The 25160-nt window shown below is 41.7% G+C and overlaps 1 protein-coding gene across 2 annotated transcripts in view; it reads right to left on the bottom strand.

Moving 5' to 3' along the window:
• The window catches only part of mrc1a (mannose receptor, C type 1a), a 64298-nt gene that overhangs the window by 2362 nt on the left and 36776 nt on the right, over nt 1-25160 (bottom strand). Inside the window, exons 20-27 of one of the 2 annotated variants that reach the window (XM_060932828.1) lie at nt 24954-25093; nt 21878-21992; nt 21566-21738; nt 19741-19785; nt 10631-10733; nt 10257-10489; nt 7663-7828; nt 7124-7276 (exon numbers count right to left, since the gene is read on the bottom strand). In XM_060932828.1, the coding sequence (XP_060788811.1) occupies nt 7124-7276; nt 7663-7828; nt 10257-10489; nt 10631-10733; nt 19741-19785; nt 21566-21738; nt 21878-21992; nt 24954-25093 (1128 nt within the window). The remainder of the gene's footprint in view (nt 1-7123; nt 7277-7662; nt 7829-10256; nt 10490-10630; nt 10734-19740; nt 19786-21565; nt 21739-21877; nt 21993-24953; nt 25094-25160) is intronic. The other variant, XM_060932829.1, reaches the window with a different exon arrangement.

Below are 25160 nucleotides of genomic sequence, written 5' to 3' on the forward strand. Positions count from 1 at the left end.
TTAAAGTTTGTATCCAAGCAGCATATGACATAAGAGAGGACTTTTCAGATTAAAAAAGAAAACATAATGAAGGCTGCTGGGTTTTGCTGCAAAATTAAGAAGCAAGTGTGACAGTCAAAGTGTCCAGAAGAACTGTGGCTGGTTCTGTAAGATGCTCAGTAAAACCTACAGCTCATTTCCTTATAAAACTGCACTCGCTGTACCTGAGACTACTAATTTTTTTTAAAGCAAAGGGTCATCTCATGGGCGGCACGGTGATGTAGTGGTTAGTGCTGTCACCTCACAGCAAGAAGGTCCTGGGTTTGAGCCCAGCGGCTGATGGGGCCTTTCTGTGTGGAGTTTGCATGTTCTCCCCGTGTCTGTGTGGGTTTCCTCCAGGTGCTCCGTTTTCCCCCACAGTCCAAAGACATGCAGGTTAGGCTAATTGGTGGCTCTAAATTGACCGTAGGTGTGAATGTGAGTGTGAATGGTTGTCTTGTCTATGTGTCAGCCCTGTGATGACCTGGCGACTTGTCCAGGGTGTACCCCGCCTTTCGCCCGTAGTCAGCTGGAATAGGCTCCAGCTTGCCTGCGACCCTGTAGAACAGGATAAAGCGGCTACAGATAATGAGATGAGATGAGATGAGACTTCTCCATTATCGAGTCAGTACAAAAACATTTTAGAGTTTCAAACGTTCATTTTCCAGCACAAAATGAAATGTTACAGAAAAATTAAAGTTTGCATCCAAGCAGCATATGACATAAGAGAGGACTTTTCAGATTAAAAAAGAAAACATAATGAAGGGGTGCTGAGACTGGGGACTCCATTGTGTTACTGGGGGACTTCAATGCTCACGTGGGCGACGACAGTGACACCTGGAGGGGCGTGGTTGGGAGGAACGGCCTCCCCGATCTGAACCTGAGTGGTGTTTTGTTATTGGACTTCTGTGCTAGTCACGGTTTGTCCATAACGAACACCATGTTCGAGCATAGGGGTGTCCATAAGTGCACGTGGCACCAGGACACCTTAGGTCGGAGGTCGATGATAGACTTTGTTGTCGTTTCATCTGATCTCCGGCCCTATGTCTTGGACACTCGGGTGAAGAGAGGGCTGAGCTGTCAACTGATCACCACCTGGTGGTGAGTTGGATCTGCTGGGGGAGGAGGAAGCTGGACAGACCTGGCAGGCCCAAACATATGGTGAGGGTCTGCTGGGAATGTCTGGCCGAGCACTCTGTTGGGGAGGTCTTTAACTCCCACCTCCGGGAGAGCTTTACCCAGCTTCCGAGGGAGGTGGGGGACATTGAGTCTGAGTGGACCATGTTCTCTACCTCCATTGTGGACGCAGCTGTTCGGAGCTGTGGCCGCAAGGTCTCTGGTGCCTGTTGTGGCGGCAATCCCCGAACCCAGTGGTGGACACTGGAAGTAAGGGATGCTGTCAAGCTGAAGAAGGAGTCCTATCAGGCCATGTTGACCTCTGGGACCCCTGAGGCAGCTGACGGGTATCGGCAGGCCAGGCGTGCTGCAGCTTGGGCAGTTGCGGAGGCAAAAACTCGGAACTGGGAGGAGTTCGGGGAGGCCATGGAGAAGGACTATCGGTCAGCCTTGAAGAAATTCTGGCAAACCGTCCGGCGCCTCAGGAGGGGGAAGCAGTACTCTGCCAACACTGTTTACAGTGCGGGTGGGGAGCTGTTGACCTCGACTGGGGACATTGTCGGGCGGTGGAAGGAATACTTTGAGGATCTCCTCAATCCCACCATCATGTCTTCCATTGAGGAGACTGAGGCTGATGACTCAGAGGTGGACTCGTCCATTACCCAAGCCGAAGTCACTGAGGTGGTTTGCAAGCTCCTCGGTGGCAAGGCACCGGGGGTAGATGAGATCCGCCCTGAGTATCTCAAGTCTCTGGATGTTGTGGGGCTGTCTTGGTTGACATGCCTCTGCAACATCGCATGGCGGTCGGGGACAGTGCCTCTGGAGTGGCAGACTGGGGTGGTGGTCCCTCTTTTTAAGAAAGGGGACCGGAGAGTGTGCTGCAATTATAGGGGAATCACACTTCTCAGCCTCCCGGGGAAAGTTTACTCTAGGGTACTGGAGAGGAGAATTCGACCAATAGTCGAACCTTGGATCCAGGAGGAACAATGCAGTTTTTGTCCTGGTCGCGGAACACTGGACCAGCTCTATACCCTTCATAGGGTGCTCGAGGGTTCATGGGAGTTTGCCCAACCAGTCCACATGTGCTTTGTGGATCTGGAGAAGGCATTCAACCGTGTCCCCTGTGGTATTCTGTGGGGGGTGCTTCGGGAGTATGGGGTTCGGGGTTCTTTGCTAAGGGCTGTCCGGTCCCTGTACGAACAGAGCAGGAGTCTGGTTCGCATTGCCGGCAGTAAGTCAGACCTGTTCCCAGTGCATGTAGGTCTCCGGCAGGGCTGCCCTTTGTCACCGGTTCTGTTCATAATTTTTATGGACAGAATTTCTAGGCGCAGCCAGGGGCCGGAAAGAATCCTGTTTGGGAACCACAGGATTTCATCTCTGCTTTTTGCGGATGATGTTGTCCTGCTGGCTTCTTCAAACCAGGACCTCCAGCATGCACTGGGGCGGTTTGCAGTCGAGTGTGAAGCAGCTGGGATGAGAATCAGCACCTCCAAGTCCAAGGCCATGGTTCTCGACCGGAAAAGGGTGGCTTGCCCTCTCCAGGTTGGTGGAGAAGTCCTGCCTCAAGTGGAAGAGTTTAAGTATCTCGGGATCTTGTTCACGAGTGAGGGAAGGATGGAGCGTGAGATCGACAGGCGGATCGGTGCAGCCTCCGCAGTGATGCAGTCGCTTTACCGGTCCATCGTGGTGAAGAAGGAGCTGAGCCAAAAGGCAAAGCTCTCAATTTACCGGTCGATCTATGTTCCGACTCTCACCTATGGTCATGAGCTTTGGGTAATGACCGAAAGAACAAGATCATGGATACAAGCGGCCGAAATGAGTTTCCTTCGCAGGGTGGCTGGGCGCTCCCTTAGAGATAGGGTGAGAAGCACAGTCACTCGGGAGGAGCTCAGAGTAGAGCCGCTGCTCCTCCACATCGAGAGGAACCAGCTGAGGTGGCTCAGGCATCTTTTTCAGATGCCTCCTGGATGCCTCCCTGGGGAGGTGTTCCAGGCATGTCCCCCCGGGAGGAGGCCCCGGGGAAGACCCAGGACACGCTGGAGGGACTATGTCTCTCGGCTGGCCTGGGAACGCCTCAGTGTTCTTCCCGAAGAGCTGACCGAGGTGTCTGGGGAGAGGGAAGTTTGGGCTTCCATGCTTAGACTGCTGCCTCCACGACCCGGTCCCGGATAAAGCAGAAGAAGACGAGATGAGACATAACGAAGGCTGCTGGGTTTTGCTGCAAAATTAAGAAGCAAGTGTGGCAGTCAAAGTGTCCAGAAGAACTGTGGCTGGTTCTGTAAGATGCTCAGTAAAACCTACAGCTCATTTCCTTATAAAACTGCACTCGCTGTACCTGAGACTACTAATTTTTTTAAAGCAAAGGGTCGTCTCATGGGCGGCACGGTGATGTAGTGGTTAGTGCTGTCACCTCACAGCAAGAAGGTCCTGGGTTTGAGCCCAGCGGCTGATGGGGCCTTTCTGTGTGGAGTTTGCATGTTCTCCCCGTGTCTGTGTGGGTTTCCTCCAGGTGCTCCGGTTTCCCCCACAGTCCAAAGACATGCAGGTTAGGCTAATTGGTGGCTCTAAATTGACTGTAGGTGTGAATGTGAGTGTGAATGGTTGTCTGTGTCTATATGTCAGCCCTGTGATGACCTGGCGACTTGTCCAGGGTGTACCCCGCCTTTCGCCTGTAGTCAGCTGGAATAGGCTCCAGCTTCCCTGCGACCCTGTAGGACAGGATAAAGAGGCTAGAGATCATGGATGGATGGATGGAGGGTCGTCTCACACCAAATATTGGCTTTGTTTCATTTATTATGGTTTACTGCTGTTTATAGTATATATATTTTTTAATGCTGAGATATTTAATTTGATTATTTTAAGCCATTTTTGGTCTATAGCATTTCTTTACGTGCCTAAGACTTATATGTCATATGGAAAAAAAGGAAATGGTTACAGACAAAACAGAGCTACAAGCCATATGTACAGTTTCACAGGAGTAAAACATCTCATCTCATTATCTCTAGCCGCTTTATCCTTCTACAGGGTCGCAGGCAAGCTGGAGCCTATCCCAGCTGACTACGGGTGAAAGGCGGGGTACACCTTGGACAAGTCGCCAGGTCACATTCACACCTACAGTCAATTTAGAGTCACCAATTAACCTAACCTGCATGTCTTTGGACTGTGGGGGAAACCGGAGCACCCGGAGGAAACCCACGCGGACAACATGCAAACTCCACATAGAAAGGCCCTCGCCGGCCCCAGGGCTCGAACCCAGGACCTTCTTGCTGTGAGGCGACAGCGCTAACCACTACACCACCGTGCGGAGTAAAACATAAGAACCAGAAATTATTGGTGTTTTAATTCAAGTTCCATACTGAAACACGTGGTCTCACTTCATTATACAAAACCTGGAATTAAATTATTTTAAAAAATGCAGAAGCACTGACAAGATATGATGTGAGACACACCACTCATTCATAGTTTTTTCTGTATTTGGACTATTTTCTACATTGGAGAACAATACTGAAAACATCAAAACTATGAAATAACAGATGGAACATATATGGAATTATATGGTTTAAAAAGGGGGTTAAAAAACAAAATGTTTCATATTTTAGATTCTTCAAAGTAGCCAGCATTTACCTTGATGACACTTTACACACTACTGCCATTGTCTTAACCAGCTTCATGAGGTAGTCACCTGGAATGCTTTTCAATTAACAGATGTACCTTGTCAAAAGTTAATTAGTGGAATTTCTTGCCTTCTTAATTCATTTGAGAACAAACAGTCAACAGAAAATAATAATAATAATAATAATAATAATAATAATAATAATAATAATCTCATCTCATTATCTCTAGCCGCTTTATCCTGTTCTACAGGGTTGCAGGCAAGCTGGAGCCTATCCCAGCTGACTACGGGCAAAAGGCGGGGTACACCCTGGACAAGTCGCCAGGTCATCACAGGGCTGACACATAGACACAGACAACCATTCACACCTACGGTCAATTTAGAGTCACCAGTTAACCTAACCTGCATGTCTTTGGACTGTGGGGGAAACCGGAGCACCCGGAGGAAACCCACGCGGACATGGGGAGAACATGCAAACTCTGCACAGAAAGGCCCTCGCCGGCCGCGGGGCTCGAACCCGGACCTTCTTGCTGTGAGGCGACAGCGCTAACCACTACACCACCATGCCGCCCAGTAATAATAATAATAATAATAATAATAATAATAATACAGTAAATAGCTGATAAAGATATTTGTTTGGCATGCTTGCAACTGGTTTTGGTCTGTTTGCTTGCTAATTATTTTTGGCTAGTTCCAGTTAAATCCATGAAACCTATCTTGCTCATACATCTGCTCTCTGTTTTCATAAGGCTATCCTGATCAGTGATGTAATGCTTCATCAGTTGTTTGATGCACCCTGTCACACACAGAAACTCAGCTTCTTAAATCACATCTTCCAATTATATACAGTTGTGGTCAGAAGTTTACATACAGTGACATGAATGTCATCTTGGATATGAATGTCAGGGCAATATTTGGGCTTTCAGTAATTTCTTTGAACTGTTATTTTTCTGTGGCAGAATCATTGTACGGCATACATCTTTAATTAAAAAAAACACTAGAATTTGGTGCACAAGTTTTAATTTTCTTTGGGTTTTCTGAAATCAACACAGGGTCAAAATTATACATACAGGGTCAAAAATGTATATACACTCAGTTAGATTATTAATTCAAAGGTGCTGAAACTTCCAAAATATCTCTTATCTTGCCAAGGCTAAGGTCTCTTAACTTCTTGTTAGTGATCATGATTGACTACAGCTGGTAGCTTATCTGTGTCTTCATGAAAAGGGTTTGTTTACAGCACTCATTGGATTGACCTAAACACAGTAAAATGGGAAAGTCCAAGGAGCTCAGTGCAGATCTGAGAAAGAGGATCACAGGTATACACAACTCCGGAATGTCTCTTGGAGCCATTTCTAAACAACTGCAAATTCCAAGATCAATTCAAACAATTGTATCCAAGTTATTGTGAGGTGTAGTCACTTTGCCAAGCCACTTTGCTTCAAAACAAACCAAACTGTCACCCTCAGCTGAAAGGAAATTGGTTTGGATGGTCAGCAACAACCTGGGAACCACCATGGCATAGCCCTCCAAATCCTGACATATTTAATTGAACTCTACCAATTCTACCATGAAGAGTCATGAAATATCCAACCAGAATTATGCCAGAAGGTTGTTCATGGTAAACAAAAATGTTTGGTCAAGGTGAATTTTGCGAAGAGACATTTTACCCAAATATTAGGTGTACTGTATGTATATTTTTGACCCTGTGTTGATTTCAGAAAACCCCAAAGAAAATTAAAACTTGTGCACCAAACTCCAGTGTTTTTTTAATTAAACATGCATGCTGTACAATCATTCTGCCACAGAAAAATAACAGTTCAAAGAAATTACTGAAAGCCCAAATATTGCCATGATATTCATATCCAATATGACATTCATGTCACTGTATGTAAACTTCTGACCACAACTGTAGCTACAACACACTCTTAGATCCCATCTTCCAATCATTTAGCTCCAACACACTCTTGAATGTGAATATATATACTCATGGTTGTCTTTCAATAAACTAAGAAACATCTCCGAACAGCTGTGTCTGTGTCAGTGACTGTTGCTCCTGGATCCATGAGGCAGAATCTCCTAGGCAGGCAGCAGAGGTCTACGTTCCGAGATCATACTTTGTTAATTCAACTTTCTTCAGTACAGAGAGATCAAAACCTATCAGTAGTCCTATTCAACAACTGTAGCAATCCATATATTATATCAAGTATCGCTCAACTTAGTACAGAGAAACGACAGTCCATCATTACTTTAGGACATGAAGTGTCTTTTAATTAATTAAAAAAAAACAACACTGAATAAGAAGGTGCATCCAAACTTTTGACTGGTACTGTATGTCCAAAAACAAAAATATATTTAATAACTATATGTGCCTACCAATTCTCATACACTCCACTGAAGCATGGGCCCAGTTCTCATTCCTTGAGGCTATAAAAACATAACAATGCCCTCGGAAAGGAATCCAGACCTTGGATTTTTTTGGCTCTGGGCAGCGTCCTGGGAGTTGAGGGGGATCAGTGGGTGCAATATCTGCACAGTAGAAAAACACAAATAAGCTGTGAACAGATACATTTGTTTCTGAACTTCTAAAAATTTGAATTTTCAACGACAAGTCATCAGTCATTCATCTAAAGGAAGCCATTTTTCTGAAAGATATAATTCAGTCCAATATAAGTGTGAATGCCACACAGTTGTATTTTCTCAAGGGCACAAACAGAATAGCATTTAGAAGTATCCAACCTGTGAAAATTATTTAAAAAAAATACACATCTCTGTGTTCATACACATAACCATGTGGTGTTTTTGTATGGCCAATGACCCTCTTCCCCTGATTTCACTCGAGCAATTTAATACTGTAGTGATAATCAAAAAGGGCAAAAGTATTAGTCACAGGTCAAATGACCACTAGGACCTACCTGATGAGCGTTTGCAGAGAGAGTAATAGCTTTTACTGCATTCTGATGTTTTCCATGTTCCATCAGTATCAATATATACACAGGCCTGGTTTCTCAGTGGTTCACTTTTAGCCCATTTAGTGTAGCGCAGTAACCAGTTATCTGTCCAGCGGTATCGCCCACCGGTCTACAAGGAACATTAAAAAAGGTAAGATACTCAGATGGGGAGCGGTGTGTGTGAGCAACCAAGATACAGTGTCTTGCAAAAGTATTCAACCCCTTTGGTGTTTGTCCTGTTTTGTTGCATTACAAGCTGGAATTAAAATGGATTGTTGGGGGGTTAGCACCATTTGATTTACACAACATGCCTACCACTTTAAAAGTGCAAATTGTTTATTTATTTTTTATTTTTTTGTGACACAAACCATAATTGAGATGAAAAAACAAAAATCGGGAGTGTGCATAGGTATTCACCCCCTTTTGTATGAATACCTACCCTAAATAAGAGCTGCTCCAACCAATTCACTTCATAAGTCACATAATTCGTTGATTAAGATCCACCTGTGTGCAATCAAAGTGTCACATGATCTGTCACATGACGTCTGTATAAATTAACCTGTTCTGGAAGGACCCTGACTCTGCAACACTACTAAGCAAGCAACATGAAAACCAAGAAGCCTCCAAACAGGTCAGAGACAAAGTTGTGGAGAAGTATAGATCAAGGTTGGGTTATAAAAAATATCCCAAACTTCGAATATCTCATGGAGCACCATTAAATCCATTATAGCAAAATGGAAAGAATATGGCACCATTACAAACCTGACAAGAGAAGGCCACCCATCAAAACTCACAGACTGGGCAAAGAGGGCATTAATCAGAGATGCAACAAAGACGCTAAAGATAACATTGAAGGAGCTGCATAGATCCACAGCGGAGATGGGAGTATCTGTCCATAGGACCACTTTAATCCATACACTCCACAGAGCAGGGCTTTATGGAAGAGTGGCCAGAAAAAAGCCATTGCTTAAAGAAAAAAATAAGACAACACATTTGGAGTTTGCCTAACAGCATGTGGCAGACTCCCCAAACACATGGAAGAAGATTCTCTGGTCAGATGAGACTAAAATTGAACATTTTGGCCATCTTGGGAAACACCATGTGTGGCACAAACCCAACACTTCCCATCACCCTGAGAACACCATTCCTACAGTGAAGCATGGTGGTGGCAGCATCATGCTGTGGGGATGTTTTTCATCTGCAGGGACAGGCAAGCTGGTCAGGACTGAAGGAAAGATGGATGCCACTAAATACAGGGCAATTCTGGAGGAAAATCTGTTTGAATCAGCCAGAGGTTTGAGACTGGGATGAAGGTTCACATTCCAGCAGGATAATGACCCTAAACATACTGCTAAAGCTACACTGGAGTGGTTTAAAGGGAAAAACTTAAATGTCTTGGAATGGGCTAATCAAAGCCCAGACCTCAATCCAATTGAGAATCTGTGGCATATCTTGAAGATTGCTGTACACCAACGCAACCCATCTAACTTGAAGGAGTTGGAGCAATTTTGCCTTGAGGAATGGGCAAAAATCCCAGTGGCTAGATGTGCTAAGCTAGTAGAGACATACCCCAAGAGACTTGCAGCTGTAATTGCAGCAAAAGATGGCTTTGGGGAGTGAATACCTTTGCACACTCCAGATTTCTGTTTTTTTTTTCATCTTAATTATTGTTTGTGTCACAATAAAACACACACACACACACACACACACACACACACACACACACACACAATTTGTGCCTTTAAAGTTATAGGCATGTTGTGTAAACCAAATGGTGCTAACCCCCCCCCCCCCCCCCCCCAAAAAAAAAAAGTCTATTTTAATTCCAGCTTGTAATGCAACAAAACAGTACAAACACCAAAGGAGATTAATAGTTTTGCAAGACACTGCATGATGGTATCTCTAAGAACCACTCACTAGCTCATCTTCCGATAATTCTCTAGCCCTATAGTTTGGCACCAGGCATCCATGAATTATAAACGGGCACATGGTACAGTGGTGGAAATCACAACCCAACTTTATCAAAGTTATTACAGAATCTCAATTACTGAGTTCCAATAGTTATTTGTCGATTTGACAGGTCAGTTGAACTGAATGGGTTTAATCCAGGTCAAATATCTCAAAAACAAGAAAGTGGACTTCAGGAAAGTGAACTCTGTTGTTCCAAAAAATAGCGCAAACATTATTGTCAACATTTGAAGTAATAAGCCGAATATATGAATATTTATATTACGTTTATAAAAATAAATCTGTACTGAAGGTGTCTGTGGATAATTGTTTTGCATTTAAAAGGGTCCCTGGTTTCAAAATGTTTGAGAACACTTGCTCTAGCTTACTCTGTTTTACAGCAGATAGAAAGAAAACTATTGTAATAAAGTCCGAGTTTCATTTTTAAATACTGTGGTCTTGGAAAATCCTGGATTACAGTCAACTTTCAATGTTTGGATTGAGACATGGTATGGATTTGCAGTAATACTGAAGCTCAGGAACATCTGTCCATATCCCCTACAACTGTTTTTCATTTCAGTGGGTCTTTACAATCTGTTTGGTGTGCTTACCACATTGCTGTTTAGGCCAATCCACACAGGCTCTTTCAATCTGCCAGTCTTGAGGGTGATGAATGCCTGGGTGACAGAGTCTAACACACTAGCTAATTCAGCATCGTCTGCTTTGCACTGCCTCCTTGCCTCATCCCAGCTCATCTTCACATTCTGTATCTTATATGAATTATTCCCCAGTTTAAAATATGATGCTGGTGACACTGTTGTTGATGGAACTTGGATCTGAGGATCTGGGGCAGATTAAACACACATTCCTATTAAAGGTCTAATGAAATTGGTTTTATAAACTTTGATGATTATGTTGATTTCACACAGACTGATTTTTGAAAATCCACAGTTACTGTGATTGTGTTGCAGCTACTTCCACTCACCAATATTCCTCTTGCAGATAAAACCTCGTTTTTCTTCACAGTCCTCAACCTTCCACATGCCAGTAATCTTGTCTGGTTGCTTCACCATAATGACACAGTCAAACTGTAGAAGATGATGATGATATAATCAAATAATATCCTCTGAAAAGGATTGAATCAGTATATAACAATATATTGCCAAATAACACATATGCTATGATCAGATTAAAAATGGTAGAATGTGAAACAGTGGCAAAAAACATCATAAAAGTGACAAAAGGATCTCCAGTAGACCAGGGCCTGTATGTATTAAGCCTCTCAGGATCAAGTGTGAATAAGAATCATAGAAATTAGGGCCATATTTATGAAGAAACTTAAAGGTATGAAAACTTAGAGGTAGTTTAGAGGAACTTAGAGTTTAAGAAGACTCTTAAATCACTGGCCCATCACAGGTTTACATTAATGTGCTCATTCTAATATGTTGTCTTTTTTTAGGATAAATACAGAGGTGATTATAAAAAATTGCACACGCTGATTGGTCAAGTAATTCAGACTATTTTTTGACAATCAACTTGAGCGACTCAGCAAAATTGCACCCAATCACTTCGTCACTGTAAGTGAGAAAGAGTTATGAATTTTGAAAGAAAATGCTGTTCTTAAAAGCATTAAAGATGCTATGAAGTTTGGTCTAAAGCTATTCAAAGGTAAGGTGGAATTGTGATTTATTTTATCCCTTTCAAAACAAAGTATTTTATGTGTCCCAGCGTAGCTAAGTGACACAAGTCTGTGTACATTACATTTGCATGCAGCTTTTGAAGTTTGAAATAAATTCTTTTTTCAACACATTTTTTAAAAAAAATAATCACCTGCGTATTTATACTAAAACAATTATCTGCCTCAGACTCAGTGAATATTGGTGAATAATAACCTCAACTTCGTCTCCATTATTATTCACTTCAACTTCAGTGAATAATTGTTAAATAGCAACAAAGTTTTCACTGCAGCTTGTACAACAGATGATTTGTATAATCTATGAATAATAATAAATTGATTAAAATTCATTCTAAGTTAACAAAGTACATTACTCAATATGGCCAAAAGTTTGAAGACCCATGACCATCACACTCATATGTTTTTTGAGTTTCTCATTACAGATTTGTTCCAAATTTGCTGTTATAATAACATTCACTTTTCTGGGAAGGCTTTACACTCGATTTTGGAGCACGACTGTGAGGATTTGTGCTCATTAAGCAACAAGAATATTAGTGAGGTCAGGCACTGATGTTGGACAAGGAGGCGTGAGACACAGTCGGTATTCAAGTTCATCCAAAATGTGTTCAGTGGGGTTGAGGTCAGGGCTCTGTGCAGGACACTTGAGTTCTTCTTCTCCAACCTTAACAAACCATGACTTCATGGAGCTTGCTTTGTGCCCAGGGGCAGTGTCATGCTGGTACATGTCTGTGGCCATTATTTCCACAAAAAGGAAATTCTACAGCATACAAAGACATTTGATAGAGTTGTGTGCTTCCAACTTTGTGGCAACAGTTTGGGGAAGAACCACATATGGTTGTAATGGTCAGGTGTCCACAAACTTTTGCCCATTATTTCATGTAAAATGTGCATGCATATATATACACACTCCAAACAGGTCAGAGACAAATTTGTGGAGAAGTATAGATCAGGGTTGGATGATAAAAAATATCCCAAACTTTGAATATCCCAGGGAGCACCATTCAGTCCATTATAGCAAAATGGAAAGAATATGGCACCACTACAAACCTGACAAGAGAAGGCCGCCCACCAAAACTCACAGACCAGGCAAGGAGGGCATTAATCAGAGATGCAACAAAGACATCAAAGATAACACTGAAGGAGCTGCAAAGATCCACAGCAGAGATGGGAGTATCTGTCCATAGGACCACTTTAAGCCATGCACTCCACACAGCGGGGCTTTATGAAAGAGCGGCAAAAAAAGCTATTGCTTAAAAAAAGAAACACATTTGGAATTTGCCCAACAGCATGTGACAGACTCCCCAAGCACATGAAAGAAGATTCTCTGGTTAGAGGAGACTAAAATTGATCTTTTTGGGCATCTTGGGAAATACCATGTGTGGCACAAACTCAACAGTCTGACAAAACCATTCCTACAGTGAAGCATGGTGGTGGCAGCATCATGCTGTGGGGATGTTTTTCATCTGCAGGGACAGGAAAGCTGGTCAGGACTGAAGGAAAGATGGATGGCAATAAATACAGGGCAATTCTGGAGGAAAATCTGTTTGAGTCAGCCAGAGATATGAGACTGGGACGAAGGTTCACATTCCAGCAGGACAATGATCCAAAACATACTGCTAAAGCTATACTGGAGTGGTTTAAAGGGAAACATTTAAATGTCTTGGAATGGCCTAAGCCCAGACCTCAATCCAATTGAGAATCTGTGGCATAACTTGAAGATTGCTGTACACCAACGCAACCCATCTAACTTGAAGGAGTTGGAGCAGTTTTGCCTTGAGGAATGGGCAAAAATCCCAGTGGCTAGATGTGCTAAGCTAATAGAGACATACCCCAAGAGACTTGCAGCTGTAATTGCAGCAAAAGGTGGCTCTACAAAGTATTGACTTTTTTTTTTTTGGGGGGGGGGGAATACCTATGCACACTCCAGATTTCTGTTTTTTCCATCTTAATTATTGTTTGTGTCACAATCAAAAATAATTTGCACCTTTAAAGTCGTACACACACACACACACACACACACACCGGCGCGGGAACCGGGGGTGCGGGGGGTGCGGCAGCACCCCCTGGTGGTGGACCCTCAAAACTGACATGAACATAAAACAAAACTTACATGAAAATATATTTGTTTATTTATTTGTTTTCATTTGGCTCTGCTGATTTTATATGTCATGTTTTAGATGTAGGATGATGAGGGCTACATTTTAGTTATTTAAAAAAGGATTTAATTAAAACTTATAACTTAATATGTAGCCTAGTGGACCATCAGAATTTTTTTTGTCGTGACGTTGACGTTCAGCTTTTCAGCGCGCGAAATTACAACAGGAAGCGAGTACGAGTCGACCGTCTGTAGAGAAATACAATGTTAGCACATTTCCAGTTTGGTATCTGCGTTGGGTGTGTTAAACCATGTGGATTTAAGTGGAATAATTGCGAGAAGTCATATGATCAAGACAGCGTTTTAAGGTAAGGCCATTTGGTTATTAATTTTGCCCGCTGTGTCGTGTTCACTTGAGCCTATTTGGTATGCCTTGAACAAGTGCAGGTGTTGCTAGCATCGTGCTTTGAAGTTGACTCAGATGTAACTACAGTCTTAAAAAATGTTCGTTTAAAACGGTGTGTCCATGCTCATCATGTTTTACTTTTACTTTTCTTAATGGAGAGTGTGAAATACCGCTGCATCACTTTTATGAGTGATTTTTGCAATAGAACACTAAGTTAGTGTCACTAACCCATAGCAGTAGGATGAGTGGGTTCATGGATTTCGGTCTGTTGATTGAGAGAACCATGGTGTTTGTGTTGTTCCAGCGAGCGTGTTGTTCTGTTTCATGTGTGTGTGTGTGTGTGTGTGTGTGTGTGTGTGTGTGCGCGTGCGTGCGACTAACTACTGTATTTGAAATGCACACTCGCTTGACTGGATCTGGGTATGTAAGGCTGTAATCGGGTGGAATCCGCATCTCCTTCAGTTTATCTAGAGCAGATGTAAAACCTGCGACTGTTAAACCACAGCTGTGCGCTTCTGCTTCTAAAATAACCTGTCCTTCGTAATCGTGTTAACTGAGAATTGTCATTGACAGACAGGCTTCAGATTCTTCTGTCATCACTCAAAAAAAAAAAAAAAAAACGTCGTTTTTACGGATTAGGCCTATAAGTAGTAGGCAGTTTAACGAAATATTGCAATTGCAAGCTTAAAAGGATTTCAGACGCCTGATTGGTTAAAATGCAGGAAATTGCATCTAAGAAATACAAAATTTTCTGGGGGAGGACCCCCAGACCCCCCTTCAAAAAAATGTCCCAGGTCACGTCACAGCACCCCCTGCTGACAATGTCTTCCCACGCCGCTGCACACACACACAACAATGGATGGCACGATGGTGTAATGGTTAGCACAGTCGACTCACAGACAGAAGATTCTGGGTTCGAGCCCAACGGCCAACGGGGGCCTTTCTGTGTGGAATTTGCATGTTCTCCCCGTGTCTGTGTGGGTTTCTTCCGGGTGCTCTGGTTTCCCCCACAGTCCAAAGACATGCAGTTAGCTTAACATGGGGTGGCCATGGCCTGAGGTTGGGCTGAAGTGCACTTGAGCAAGGCACCTAACCCCCAGCTGCTCTCCAGGCACTGTAGCATAGCTGGCCGCTGCTCTGGGTATATGTGTGTGTGCTCATTGCTCACTTGTGTGTGCATGTGTGTGTTCACTGCTTCAGATGGGTTAAATGCAGAGGAGGAATTTCACTGTGTGCTTAAGTCTGTGCTCAAGTGTCCGTGTGACAAATAAAGGCTTTTTATTCTTCATATATATATATAAAATACAGTTGTTGACATGGTGAAGCTTTCAGTAAGTTGACATTTATTTAAAATTTCTGGAAGAGTCAGCATTTTGTAACAGTCAGTATGTTTTTCCATCATGTGAGAATCTTCAGGACTGAAGACTTTATGTCTTATGTCAATGGGTGATAGTTGGATAGAAGTGCTGAAAAGTGCTGAAAGAGTTTATTTAAAAGCATGCTGGTAAACAGATCCAGAATGTCAGGCAAAAGGAGTGTCAGAAAACAGGCAATGGTCAAGCGAGGCACAAACAGGCTATCAGAGATAATTCAACAGGCAAAGTCCAAAAATACAAAAGGGATTCAGAACCAGAAAAGCACTACAAAATACAAAGGCTTAATAATGTCAGACAGGTACAGCGCGTATACTTTGCAAAGTCTGTGTGGACTGAGAATCCTTATAAATGCAAGCTGTGATTGTGCTCTGATCAGGAACAGCTGCATGGTAATTAGTCCTAATGAGCTTCAGCATGGTGTGCTAGTTGCAATCCTAGTCACCCACTGCACTCTGAGCACCAATGCACATAGATGTGACAGACACCCCCCCACCCCACCCCACCCCCCAAGAGCTAAAACCCTCCTTGGTCAGTTCCAGGGATGAAGATCCAGCACTGAAAGAGGTCCCCTCGGAGTTCCATTCTGATACTGGCATGGCGTGGCACCAGAACATGGACTTTGGTAGAGGTTTGGGTTCTGGATGGGGGTTGGGCTTCATGTGGGAGCATGGGAACAGGTGATGGCTTGGGTTCAGGCTTGGCTTGGTACAGGGCTGTGGATGTAGGTGGAGACTTGGATTCAGACAAGAGCATGGGTTTGGTCAAGAATGTGGACTCTGGCATGGACTTAGAGAATGATTTAGACTCAGGCTTCAGCTCAGAAATGGACATAGGCTTGAGTATGGTCATGGGCTTGAGCATGGGCATAGATCATGGTATCAGCATGGACATGGGTCTAAAGTACCAACCCCCCCCCCAAAAAAAAAAAAAAAAAAATCTTTCCCTCTCTAGAGCCTGGAACCATACCAATTCAGGTTCAGACACAGCAACTCTGGTGTAGCATTGCTCAGCATGCATTCTCTCTTTTGCTACTTGGTCAGCAAAGTATTCTGTGATGTAAATGGGAGATAGCTGGATGTAAAAGCTGAAAGAACTTATTTAAAAGCACATTGGCAAACAGATACAAAATGTCAGGCAAAAGCAGTCTGGGAAAAACAGGCAATGGTCAAACAAGGCACAGACAGGATATCAGAGATAATTTAGCAGGCAAAGTTCAAAAATACAAACAGGAGTCAGAACCAGAAAAGCACTACAAAATACAAAGCCTTGGTAATGTTAGACAAAAGGTACAGCACGTACGCTTCGCAGAATCTGAGTGTACTGAGAATCCTTATAAGTGTGAGCTGTGATTGCACTCTGATCAGGAACAGGGGCATGGCAATTAGTCCTCATGAGCTTGAGCGCAGCACTGCGCACGAGTTGCAGTCCCAGGAGCACGCTACATGCCCCGAGTGCCAACGTATGTGGACATGACATGGTGCTTTCTGAGGTGTGATAGTGAGCTGATAAAATGCCGCAGTGCATTTACCTTTCAGCAGCTGAGAAATGTCTGGACTGTCTAAATGATAATGAATTTAGTTTTAGCAAGCATTGGGATAGAATAATGGCTTTAGGTTTAGCAAGTATTTGGATAGAATTCATATCATTTTTGTTATTGACCTCAAGCAGGATTTTACAAATTGTCACTAGAGCTGAGGTGAATGTCACCTTGTTACTGGGAAGGGGGCAGTGATGCAAAGCTAAAAGTCTGTCATGACTAAGGTCAAACAAACTCTAGCACTTACATTTGCATTTCTTCCCCTGATACTTGGCACAAAACAGTAAACAACAACTTTATACATTGTTTGTTTATTACTGCTCATATTAGCTTTCCAGGGCTGATTGGCATAACTGATGGAACGAAAGAGAAAAAATAAAGCCACGATGCAATATACATGCTTATGAATCTGACTGTATTATAGATAACAACAATTAACAATGGACAACTTCTCCATCTCCATAATACAACCCCGATTCCAAAAAAGTTGTGACAAAGTACAAATTGTAAATAAAAACGGAATGCAATAAATTTACAAATCTCAAAAACTGATATTGTATTCACAATAGAACATAGACAACATATCAAATGTCAAAAGTGAGACATTTTGAAATTTCATGCCAAATATTGGCTCATTTGAAATTTCATGACAGCAACACATCTCAGAAAAGTTGGGACAGGGGCAATAAGAGGCTGGAAAAGTTAAAGGTACAAAAAAGGAACAGCTGGAGGACCAAATTGCAACTCATTAGGTCAATTGGCAATAGGTCATTAACATGACTGGGTATAAAAAGAGCATCTTGGAGTGGCAGGGGCTCTCAGAAGTAAAGATGGGATGAGGATCACCAATCCCCCTAATTCTGTGCTGACAAATAGTGGAACAATATCAGAAAGGAGTTCGACAGTGTAAAATTGCAAAGAGTTTGAACATATCATCATCTACAGTGCATAATATCATCAAAAGATTCAGAGAATCTGGAAGAATCTCTGTGCATAAGGGTCAAGGCCGGAAAACCATACTGGGTGCCCATGATCTTCGGGCCCTTAGACGGCACTGCATCACATACAGGCATGCGTCTGTATTGGAAATCACAAAATGGGCTCAGGAATATTTCCAGAGAACATTATCTGTGAACACAATTCACCGTGCCATCCACCATTGCCAGCTAAAACTCTATAGTTCAAAGAAGAAGCCATATCTAAACATGATCCAGAAGCGCAGACGTCTTCTCTGGGCCAAGGCTCATTTAAAATGGACTGTGGCAAAGTGGAAAACTGTTCTGTGGTCAGACGACTCAAAATTTGAAGTTCTTTATGGAAATCAGGGATGCAGTGTCATTCGGACTAAAGAGGAGAAGGACAACCCAAGTTGTTATCAGCGCTCAGTTCAGAAGCCTGCATCTCTGATGGTATGGGGTTGCATTAGTGCATGTGGCATGGGCAGCTTACACATCTGGAAAGACACCATCAATGCTGAAAGGTACATCCAGGTTCTAGAACAACATATGCTCCCATCCAGACAACGTCTCTTTCAGGGAAGACCTTGCATTTTCCAACATGACAATGCCAAACCACATACTGCATCAATTACAGCATCATGGCTGTGTAGAAGAAGGGTCCGGGTACTGAACTGGCCAGCCTGCAGTCCAGATCTTTCACCCATAGAAAACATTTGGCGCATCATAAAATGGAAGATATGACAAAAAAGACCTAAGACAGTTGAGCAACTAGAATCCTACATTAGACAAGAATGGGTTACATTCCTATCCCTAAACTTGAGCAACTTGTCTCCTCAGTCCCCAGACATTTACAGACTGTTGTAAAGAGAAAAGGGGATGTCTCACAGTGGTAAACATGGCCTTGTCCCAACTTTTTTGAGATGTGTTGTTGTCATGAAATTTAAAATCACCTAATTTTTCTCTTTAAATGATACATTTTCTCAGTTTAAACATTTGATATGTCATCTATGTTCTATTCTGAATAAAATATGGAATTTTGAAACTTCCACATCATTGCATTCCGTTTTTATTTACAATTTGTACTTTGTCCCAACTTTTTTGGAATCGGGGTTGTATCAACATTAAAAAAAAATCACCCCATTGCTTTATTTACTTTTATATAAAATGGCTCTTGCTGTTATACTATATTGGTAGTGGCAGCAAAAGATAAATACTTTTATCAGGTAATTATTATTTATCATCTTACCAAGCTATATTTTTTTCCATTGCCCATGCTTTTCTGCTTTATCAGTCTGCAATTTCTATTGCCAGATTTTTTTTTTTGAACTTAAGAGAAACATTTGATTTCAAGAAATATGCAACTGAGAAGCTCCTGACTTGAAGATGCTACTCAAAACAAAACAAAACAAAAAAACCCGGTAGCTATGCACCCAGAATTTTAGTAATCTGAATGGCCTGTCCAAAAAAATCACCTCCAAGGGGTTGGCTCACCCTTCCCAGAGTCCTCTGCGCCAAGTAGCAAGTCTGATGTTTGAGTTATTCAGAAAACAGTCTGCAAGAATTCTGTGACATCCTAGGCCATAAATCTTAAATGATAACATGAAGATATTGAAGATATTTCATCAAAGTAAGGTATTATAAATTCTTTCGACCAATCCATTCTATTTTCTTATGGTTATTCCATTTTAATGGACCTGAGCCGGGCTTGGCCGTCTTGCAAAGGAAAGAAAAGATAAGGTATATTTTGTTCAAAGTTTCCATGTATGACACATAGATGAAGAAAAAGTTTGAGATGGGTTTTCAAGGAATCACTAACAGTGCATTTGCAGAGGTTTTGCTGCACAGAGAGCTATCAGAGCCGAATGAGGGGAGAAAAAGTATGAGAAACATCAGAGGACCGTTCACTTCATTGAAACTGGATTTAAAAAGGAAACTGAATTTGATCACCACTGGAATCATAAGTGGTTAGCATCAATGCCAACTGCAGTCAAAGACTGGAAGTCAAGCACAATTATGACAGACCTACCCTGCTTTCTTCTTGAAAGTCATAGTCCCAACTTGAGAAGAGGTCCTGTATTGAAAAGAGTAAAATTTTATAACATATAATATTTTTTAAAGGACTAAGTAGTGATGACTATATGTATGAACAAGAGAAGACATCCAACAGTAAGAACATGACTACATAAAGTCAAATGTATGGTTTTGTTCAAACACAAGACAAGGATTTATTTATTTTTATTAGCAGACGGAAAGTCCTAGTTCAAGGACTCAAGTCCAACATACCAGGCCAGGATATTTTGCAGCTCCATTAGTGAGCATGTTTTACTGAGTGTTCTAACACTCTGGATTTAAATGACAAAGCTAGGAATCTTGAGGATGACCTAAAGGCCCAAAGGCTCACGTGTTTTCCAAGTGCATTGCACAAGTAAACCACATACAGAAATAAACAATTGAAAGGTTTTCGACAGAAAGAAAAGATTAAGCAACTCTAATTTTATTTATGCTATCTTAAAATGCAGAATGGTCATACCCAGGACACTGATCAAAAGATCATATGATATAAATATAAAAATATGTGATCTGGTTCATCTGCAAGTCTTTCAAGAAATACCTGGTGGACATGGGCCAAGAACATGTTCATCTTGCACTGGACATCATGAATGTACAAAAACTGAAATTCCAGCAGTAAGTTAACAAGCTCATTCTATTAAGAACCACTGCCCTCTAGAATGCTTTCATCATTTCACCATTTTAAGAGGGTTCCTCTTCTCGGAAGAGATTAAGAAAACATGTAGAAGCAAGAGCAAAGTAAAACCTAAAATTTCTGATGGTAGTTTCTATTGTCGTTCCAGAACCCCAACTTCTTTCAAATGCTCACTGGCAGAAATGACCAAGAGACTTCCGGCAATGAACATGGTATATCTGTTACAAGCAGTGGAAGTCAGTAAAAATGAACTGTGAGGTAGGATCATATGACATTGGCAGAAGAAGTAGGCAAAATGTTTTGTTTACAACTAGACAGTTTCCATTGAACTACTCTGCAATCACATTTAAGGCAGATGAGGATAGAGAAATCTGTGTAACTGAAGATCTACGGTATATGACCCCCAATGCCACAGATTATCCTGAAATGCTGCGATTGAATCTTTTCACCCAGAAGAAAAAGTTGCTAGACTGCTCTGAACCAACTTTAAAGGAACAGTCCACCGTACTTCCATAATGAAATATGCTCTTATCTGAATTGAGACGAGCTGCTCCGTACCTCTCCGAGCTTTGCGCGACCTCCCAGTCAGTCAGACGCAGTCAGACGCGCTGTCACTCCTGTTAGCAATGTAGCTAGGCTCAGTATGGCCAATGGTATTTTTTGGGGCTGTAGTTAGATGCGACCAAACTCTTCCGCGTTTTTCCTGTTTACATAGGTTTATATGACCAGTGATATGAAACAAAGTTCAGTTACACAAATTGAAACGTAGCGATTTTCTATGCTATGGAAAGTCCGCACTATAATGACAGGTGTACTAACACCTTCTGCGTGCTTCGACAGCGCATTGATACTGAGCTCCGTCTGACTGACTGGGAGGTCGCGCAAAGCTCGGAGAGGTACGGAGCAGCTCGTCTCAATTCAGATAAGAGCATATTTCATTATGGAAGTACGGTGGACTGTTCCTTTAAGGCCTTTGAGACTTAGCATATGGGTAAAGTTACATTGCTTTCACTAAGAAGCAATAATTCATAATCAACGTAATTCATAAATGTGTGTGTGTGTGTGTGTGTGTGTGTGTGTGTGTGTGTGTGTGTGTGTGAGATTAGGCAAAATGAATATGTGTATCTAATAAAGAAAGGGCACTTGCATCTACTCCATAACTTCTGCGTCCATCTGGAAATGACACTGGATAACCTTTGGCCCAGTTGGTGAACTGGACACCTTTCCCATCTGTCCAAAGGAAGCGCATCTCCCAGTTGACATCATTCAAGCCAATCCACATGTCATCAGGTGCACTGAGCATCATAGTGGTGAGAAATGCTGAGAAGAAAAAGAGAAATTAAACCAGACTTATGGTTCTTATTTCTCAGTGCAAATTTATTGTACAAAGGTTATTATGGAGGACAATTGTAGAGTTCAAACATTAATAAAATATTTTGCATTCTAGTTCAATGAGTACCTTGCTCTGCTTGACTCCGAATGGACACTAAGTTGCCTCCTTGAGAGATGCAATATTGTCGAGCATCATGCCATGATTTCTCTTCACTGCTATCTTTCCCTACAAATTTATAACACTGGGGAGACATTTCAATAATGTCAGACAAGCAGTGTTTAATTTTTTTTTCATTTTAGTACCATTGGGGCTAATTTATCAATCTTTTGGTAAAATTGTAAAATATTTTAAAATTGTAAAATATGTTTGCGTAAGCCAAACCAATTTTTGAAAATCATCTGTATTTTACAAAAGTTTCAGAAATGCTGATTTTCTTCATACTTGTCTGTGTATGATGAAGAATGCCAATCACCTATAAATTACCACGTGTGCCGAATTAGAAAAAAAAAGAATTAAGTGAGGTGAAAAGAAAATGGTTTGAAAAACCATGAAAAAACCATGAACCATGAAAACCAGAGAAAAAATATTTATCTACTGTATCCAGGTGATCATGCACACCATACATCACAGGGAAGTAGGGAAACCTTTTTTTTTATATTAAAGCAAACTGCCTTGTTTAGAATGTGGGCCTTGTAAATGTTGAAAAAGCAGGGAGTGTCATACAATGGTGCTTGAAAGTTTGTGAACCCTTTAGAATTTTCTATATTTCTGCATAAATATGACCTAAAACATCATCAGATTTTCACACAAGTCCTAAAAGTAGATAAAGAGAACCCAGTTAAACAAATGAGACAAAAATATTATACTTGGTCATTTATTTATTGAGGAAAATGGTCCAATATTACACATCTGTGAGTGGCAAAAGTATGTGAACCTTTGCTTTCAGTATCTGGTGTGACCCCCTTGTGCAGCAATAACTGCAACTAAACGTTTGCGGTAACTGTTGATCAATCCTACACACAGGCTTGGAGGAATTTTAGTCCATTCCTCTGTACAGAACAGCTTCAACTCTGGGATGTTGGTGGGTTTCCTCACATGAACTGCTCGCTTCAGGTCCTTCCACAACATTTCCATTGGATTAAGGTCAGGACTTTGACTTGGCCATTCCAAAACATTCACTTTATTCTTCTTTAACCATTCTTTGGTGGAACGACTTGTGTGCTTAGGGTCGTTGTCTTGCTGCATGACCCACCTTTCTCTCTCTCAGGAACTTCTTCTTTCAGTTGTTCCCATTAGGGGTCCCCACAGCAGCTAATGTTCTTCTATCTCCTCCTGTCCTCCGTATCTTTTTCTATAGCACCAACTGTCCTCATGTTCTCCTTCACCACATCCATAAATCTCATCTTTGGTCTTCCTCTTTTCCTTCTACCTGGCAACTCCATCTCCAGCATCTCTAATTTCAATCTCACTTCTCTCACTTTCCCTTTGTCCAAAATCACTCACAATTCACTATATAGTGGACTATATCATGAGTTCGCCATTTTGTAGTGCTGTCTGAATGTATAGTGAGACTTATTACACCCTATATAGTGGACTCATAGTACTGAAACAAAACTGAACTGAACTGAAAGATGCAGCAGACACAAAGTACTTTGTATTTATTAATGTGGGAAATGCGCTCAGTATAATATGGAGTTATCACAAAAACACATGCATGCATTTATTATTTTGAAAACCCACCAGCCGACTGATCTGGCAAGGCAAGGCAAGTTTATTTATATAGCGCATTTCATACACAGTGGCAGTTCAATGTGCTTTACAGAGGTAAAGGCAAAACAGTAAACAATAGAAAATAAAATTACATAAAATAAAGGGGGAAGAAGAGAGAAAAATAAAATAAGAATTAAACAATAGTAGAAATAAAATAATAAAATTAAGTAAAAGTTCAGTAAAAAACAGCAGAATAAAATAGAATAAAAGTTACCGTAAGTAAAGTTTAAAACATGCAAAGACTGTAAAAGTTAAGTAAAGTTTAAAACATGTAAAGATGATGATATTTATCAGTTAACAGAAAGCATCTGAGAACAGCTTGGGCTTTAGTCTAGATTTGAAGCTGCCAACAGCAGGAGCATTTTTGATGTCCTCTGGCAGTTGGTTCCATAGCTGTACTGCATAGTAGCTAAAAGCTGCTTCACCACACTTTGTTGTGGCACCATGCTGGCACGTTTTAATTGTGCGATAGTAATGATGTAAATAACAGTGCAATGGAGTAGTGTTCGAAAGCGTTTTTTCATTTTACCAATGAGCTCACTATATAGTCCTCTATATAGTAATTCCCTATATAGTGAGTAGGGAGTAGTGAACGAGTGAGTGATTTTGGACAGAGGGTTTGTCTCCAAGCCATGTCCTACATGTGCTGTCCCTCTAATATTCTTATTTCTCATCCTGTCTAACTTTGTCACTCCCAGTGAGAATCTCAGCACCTTCAGCTTTGCTACCTCCAGTTCAGCCTCCTGTCTTTTTGTCAGTGCCACTGATTCCAAACCGTACACCATCGCTGCTCTTACTACTGTCTTGTACACTTTCCCTTTCACTCTTGCTGGCAACCTTCTGTCACAAATCACTCCTGACCCTCTCCTCCATCCATTCTAACCTATTTGCACTCTCTTCTTCACTTCTCTTCCACACTCACCATTACTTTGCACAGTTGACCCCAGATATTTGAACTCCTCTGCTTTGACCACCTCTATTCCTTGCAGCTGTACCATTCCACTGTCCTCACCCTCATTCACATGCATGTACTCTGGATTGCTCCTACTGATTTTCATTCCCCTTTTCTCTACTGCATACCTCCATGTCTCTAAGTTTTCTCTCTGTCGAATGAACAGGATTCTGATATTTCAACTTAATATTTTTATCATGGTTGAGGCATGGTGATGGATGCAAAACACCAGGCAAGAACACACAACAGTAGAAGTGAACACAGCGAACATCAGTATGGAAAAGACAGGATTTTCACGAGTACCAAATTTCATGTGCAAATACTCCTACGAACCATTTTAGGAATAAATTCACTCCTATCAAGATTGATAAATGGGACCCATTGTCTGATCTAGGCAGCCATGGAAAGTGGATTGTTTAGGACATTCATTAGTTTATATCTTTGCAAAGCCAATGTTCTGGTCAAGGTAAATTCACTCACTTTTCCCTGAAAAGTGGTCCAGTCAGAACTACAGCCTCCCTTTGGTGCAGTGGTAGGAGCTGCTGTGCTGGTGACAAAGTCAACACTTCTTTTACAGATAGAGGGTAATTGTACTCCACAATTGATATCATTCCAGAATCCTGAGAAAGAGATGATTTCATGCATCCCCAAAATGTACTGACAACAACCAGATTATTCAGATTAAGG

This window comes from Neoarius graeffei, chromosome 1 (genome assembly GCF_027579695.1).
Source record: "Neoarius graeffei isolate fNeoGra1 chromosome 1, fNeoGra1.pri, whole genome shotgun sequence".
Taxonomy (NCBI): domain Eukaryota; kingdom Metazoa; phylum Chordata; class Actinopteri; order Siluriformes; family Ariidae; genus Neoarius; species Neoarius graeffei.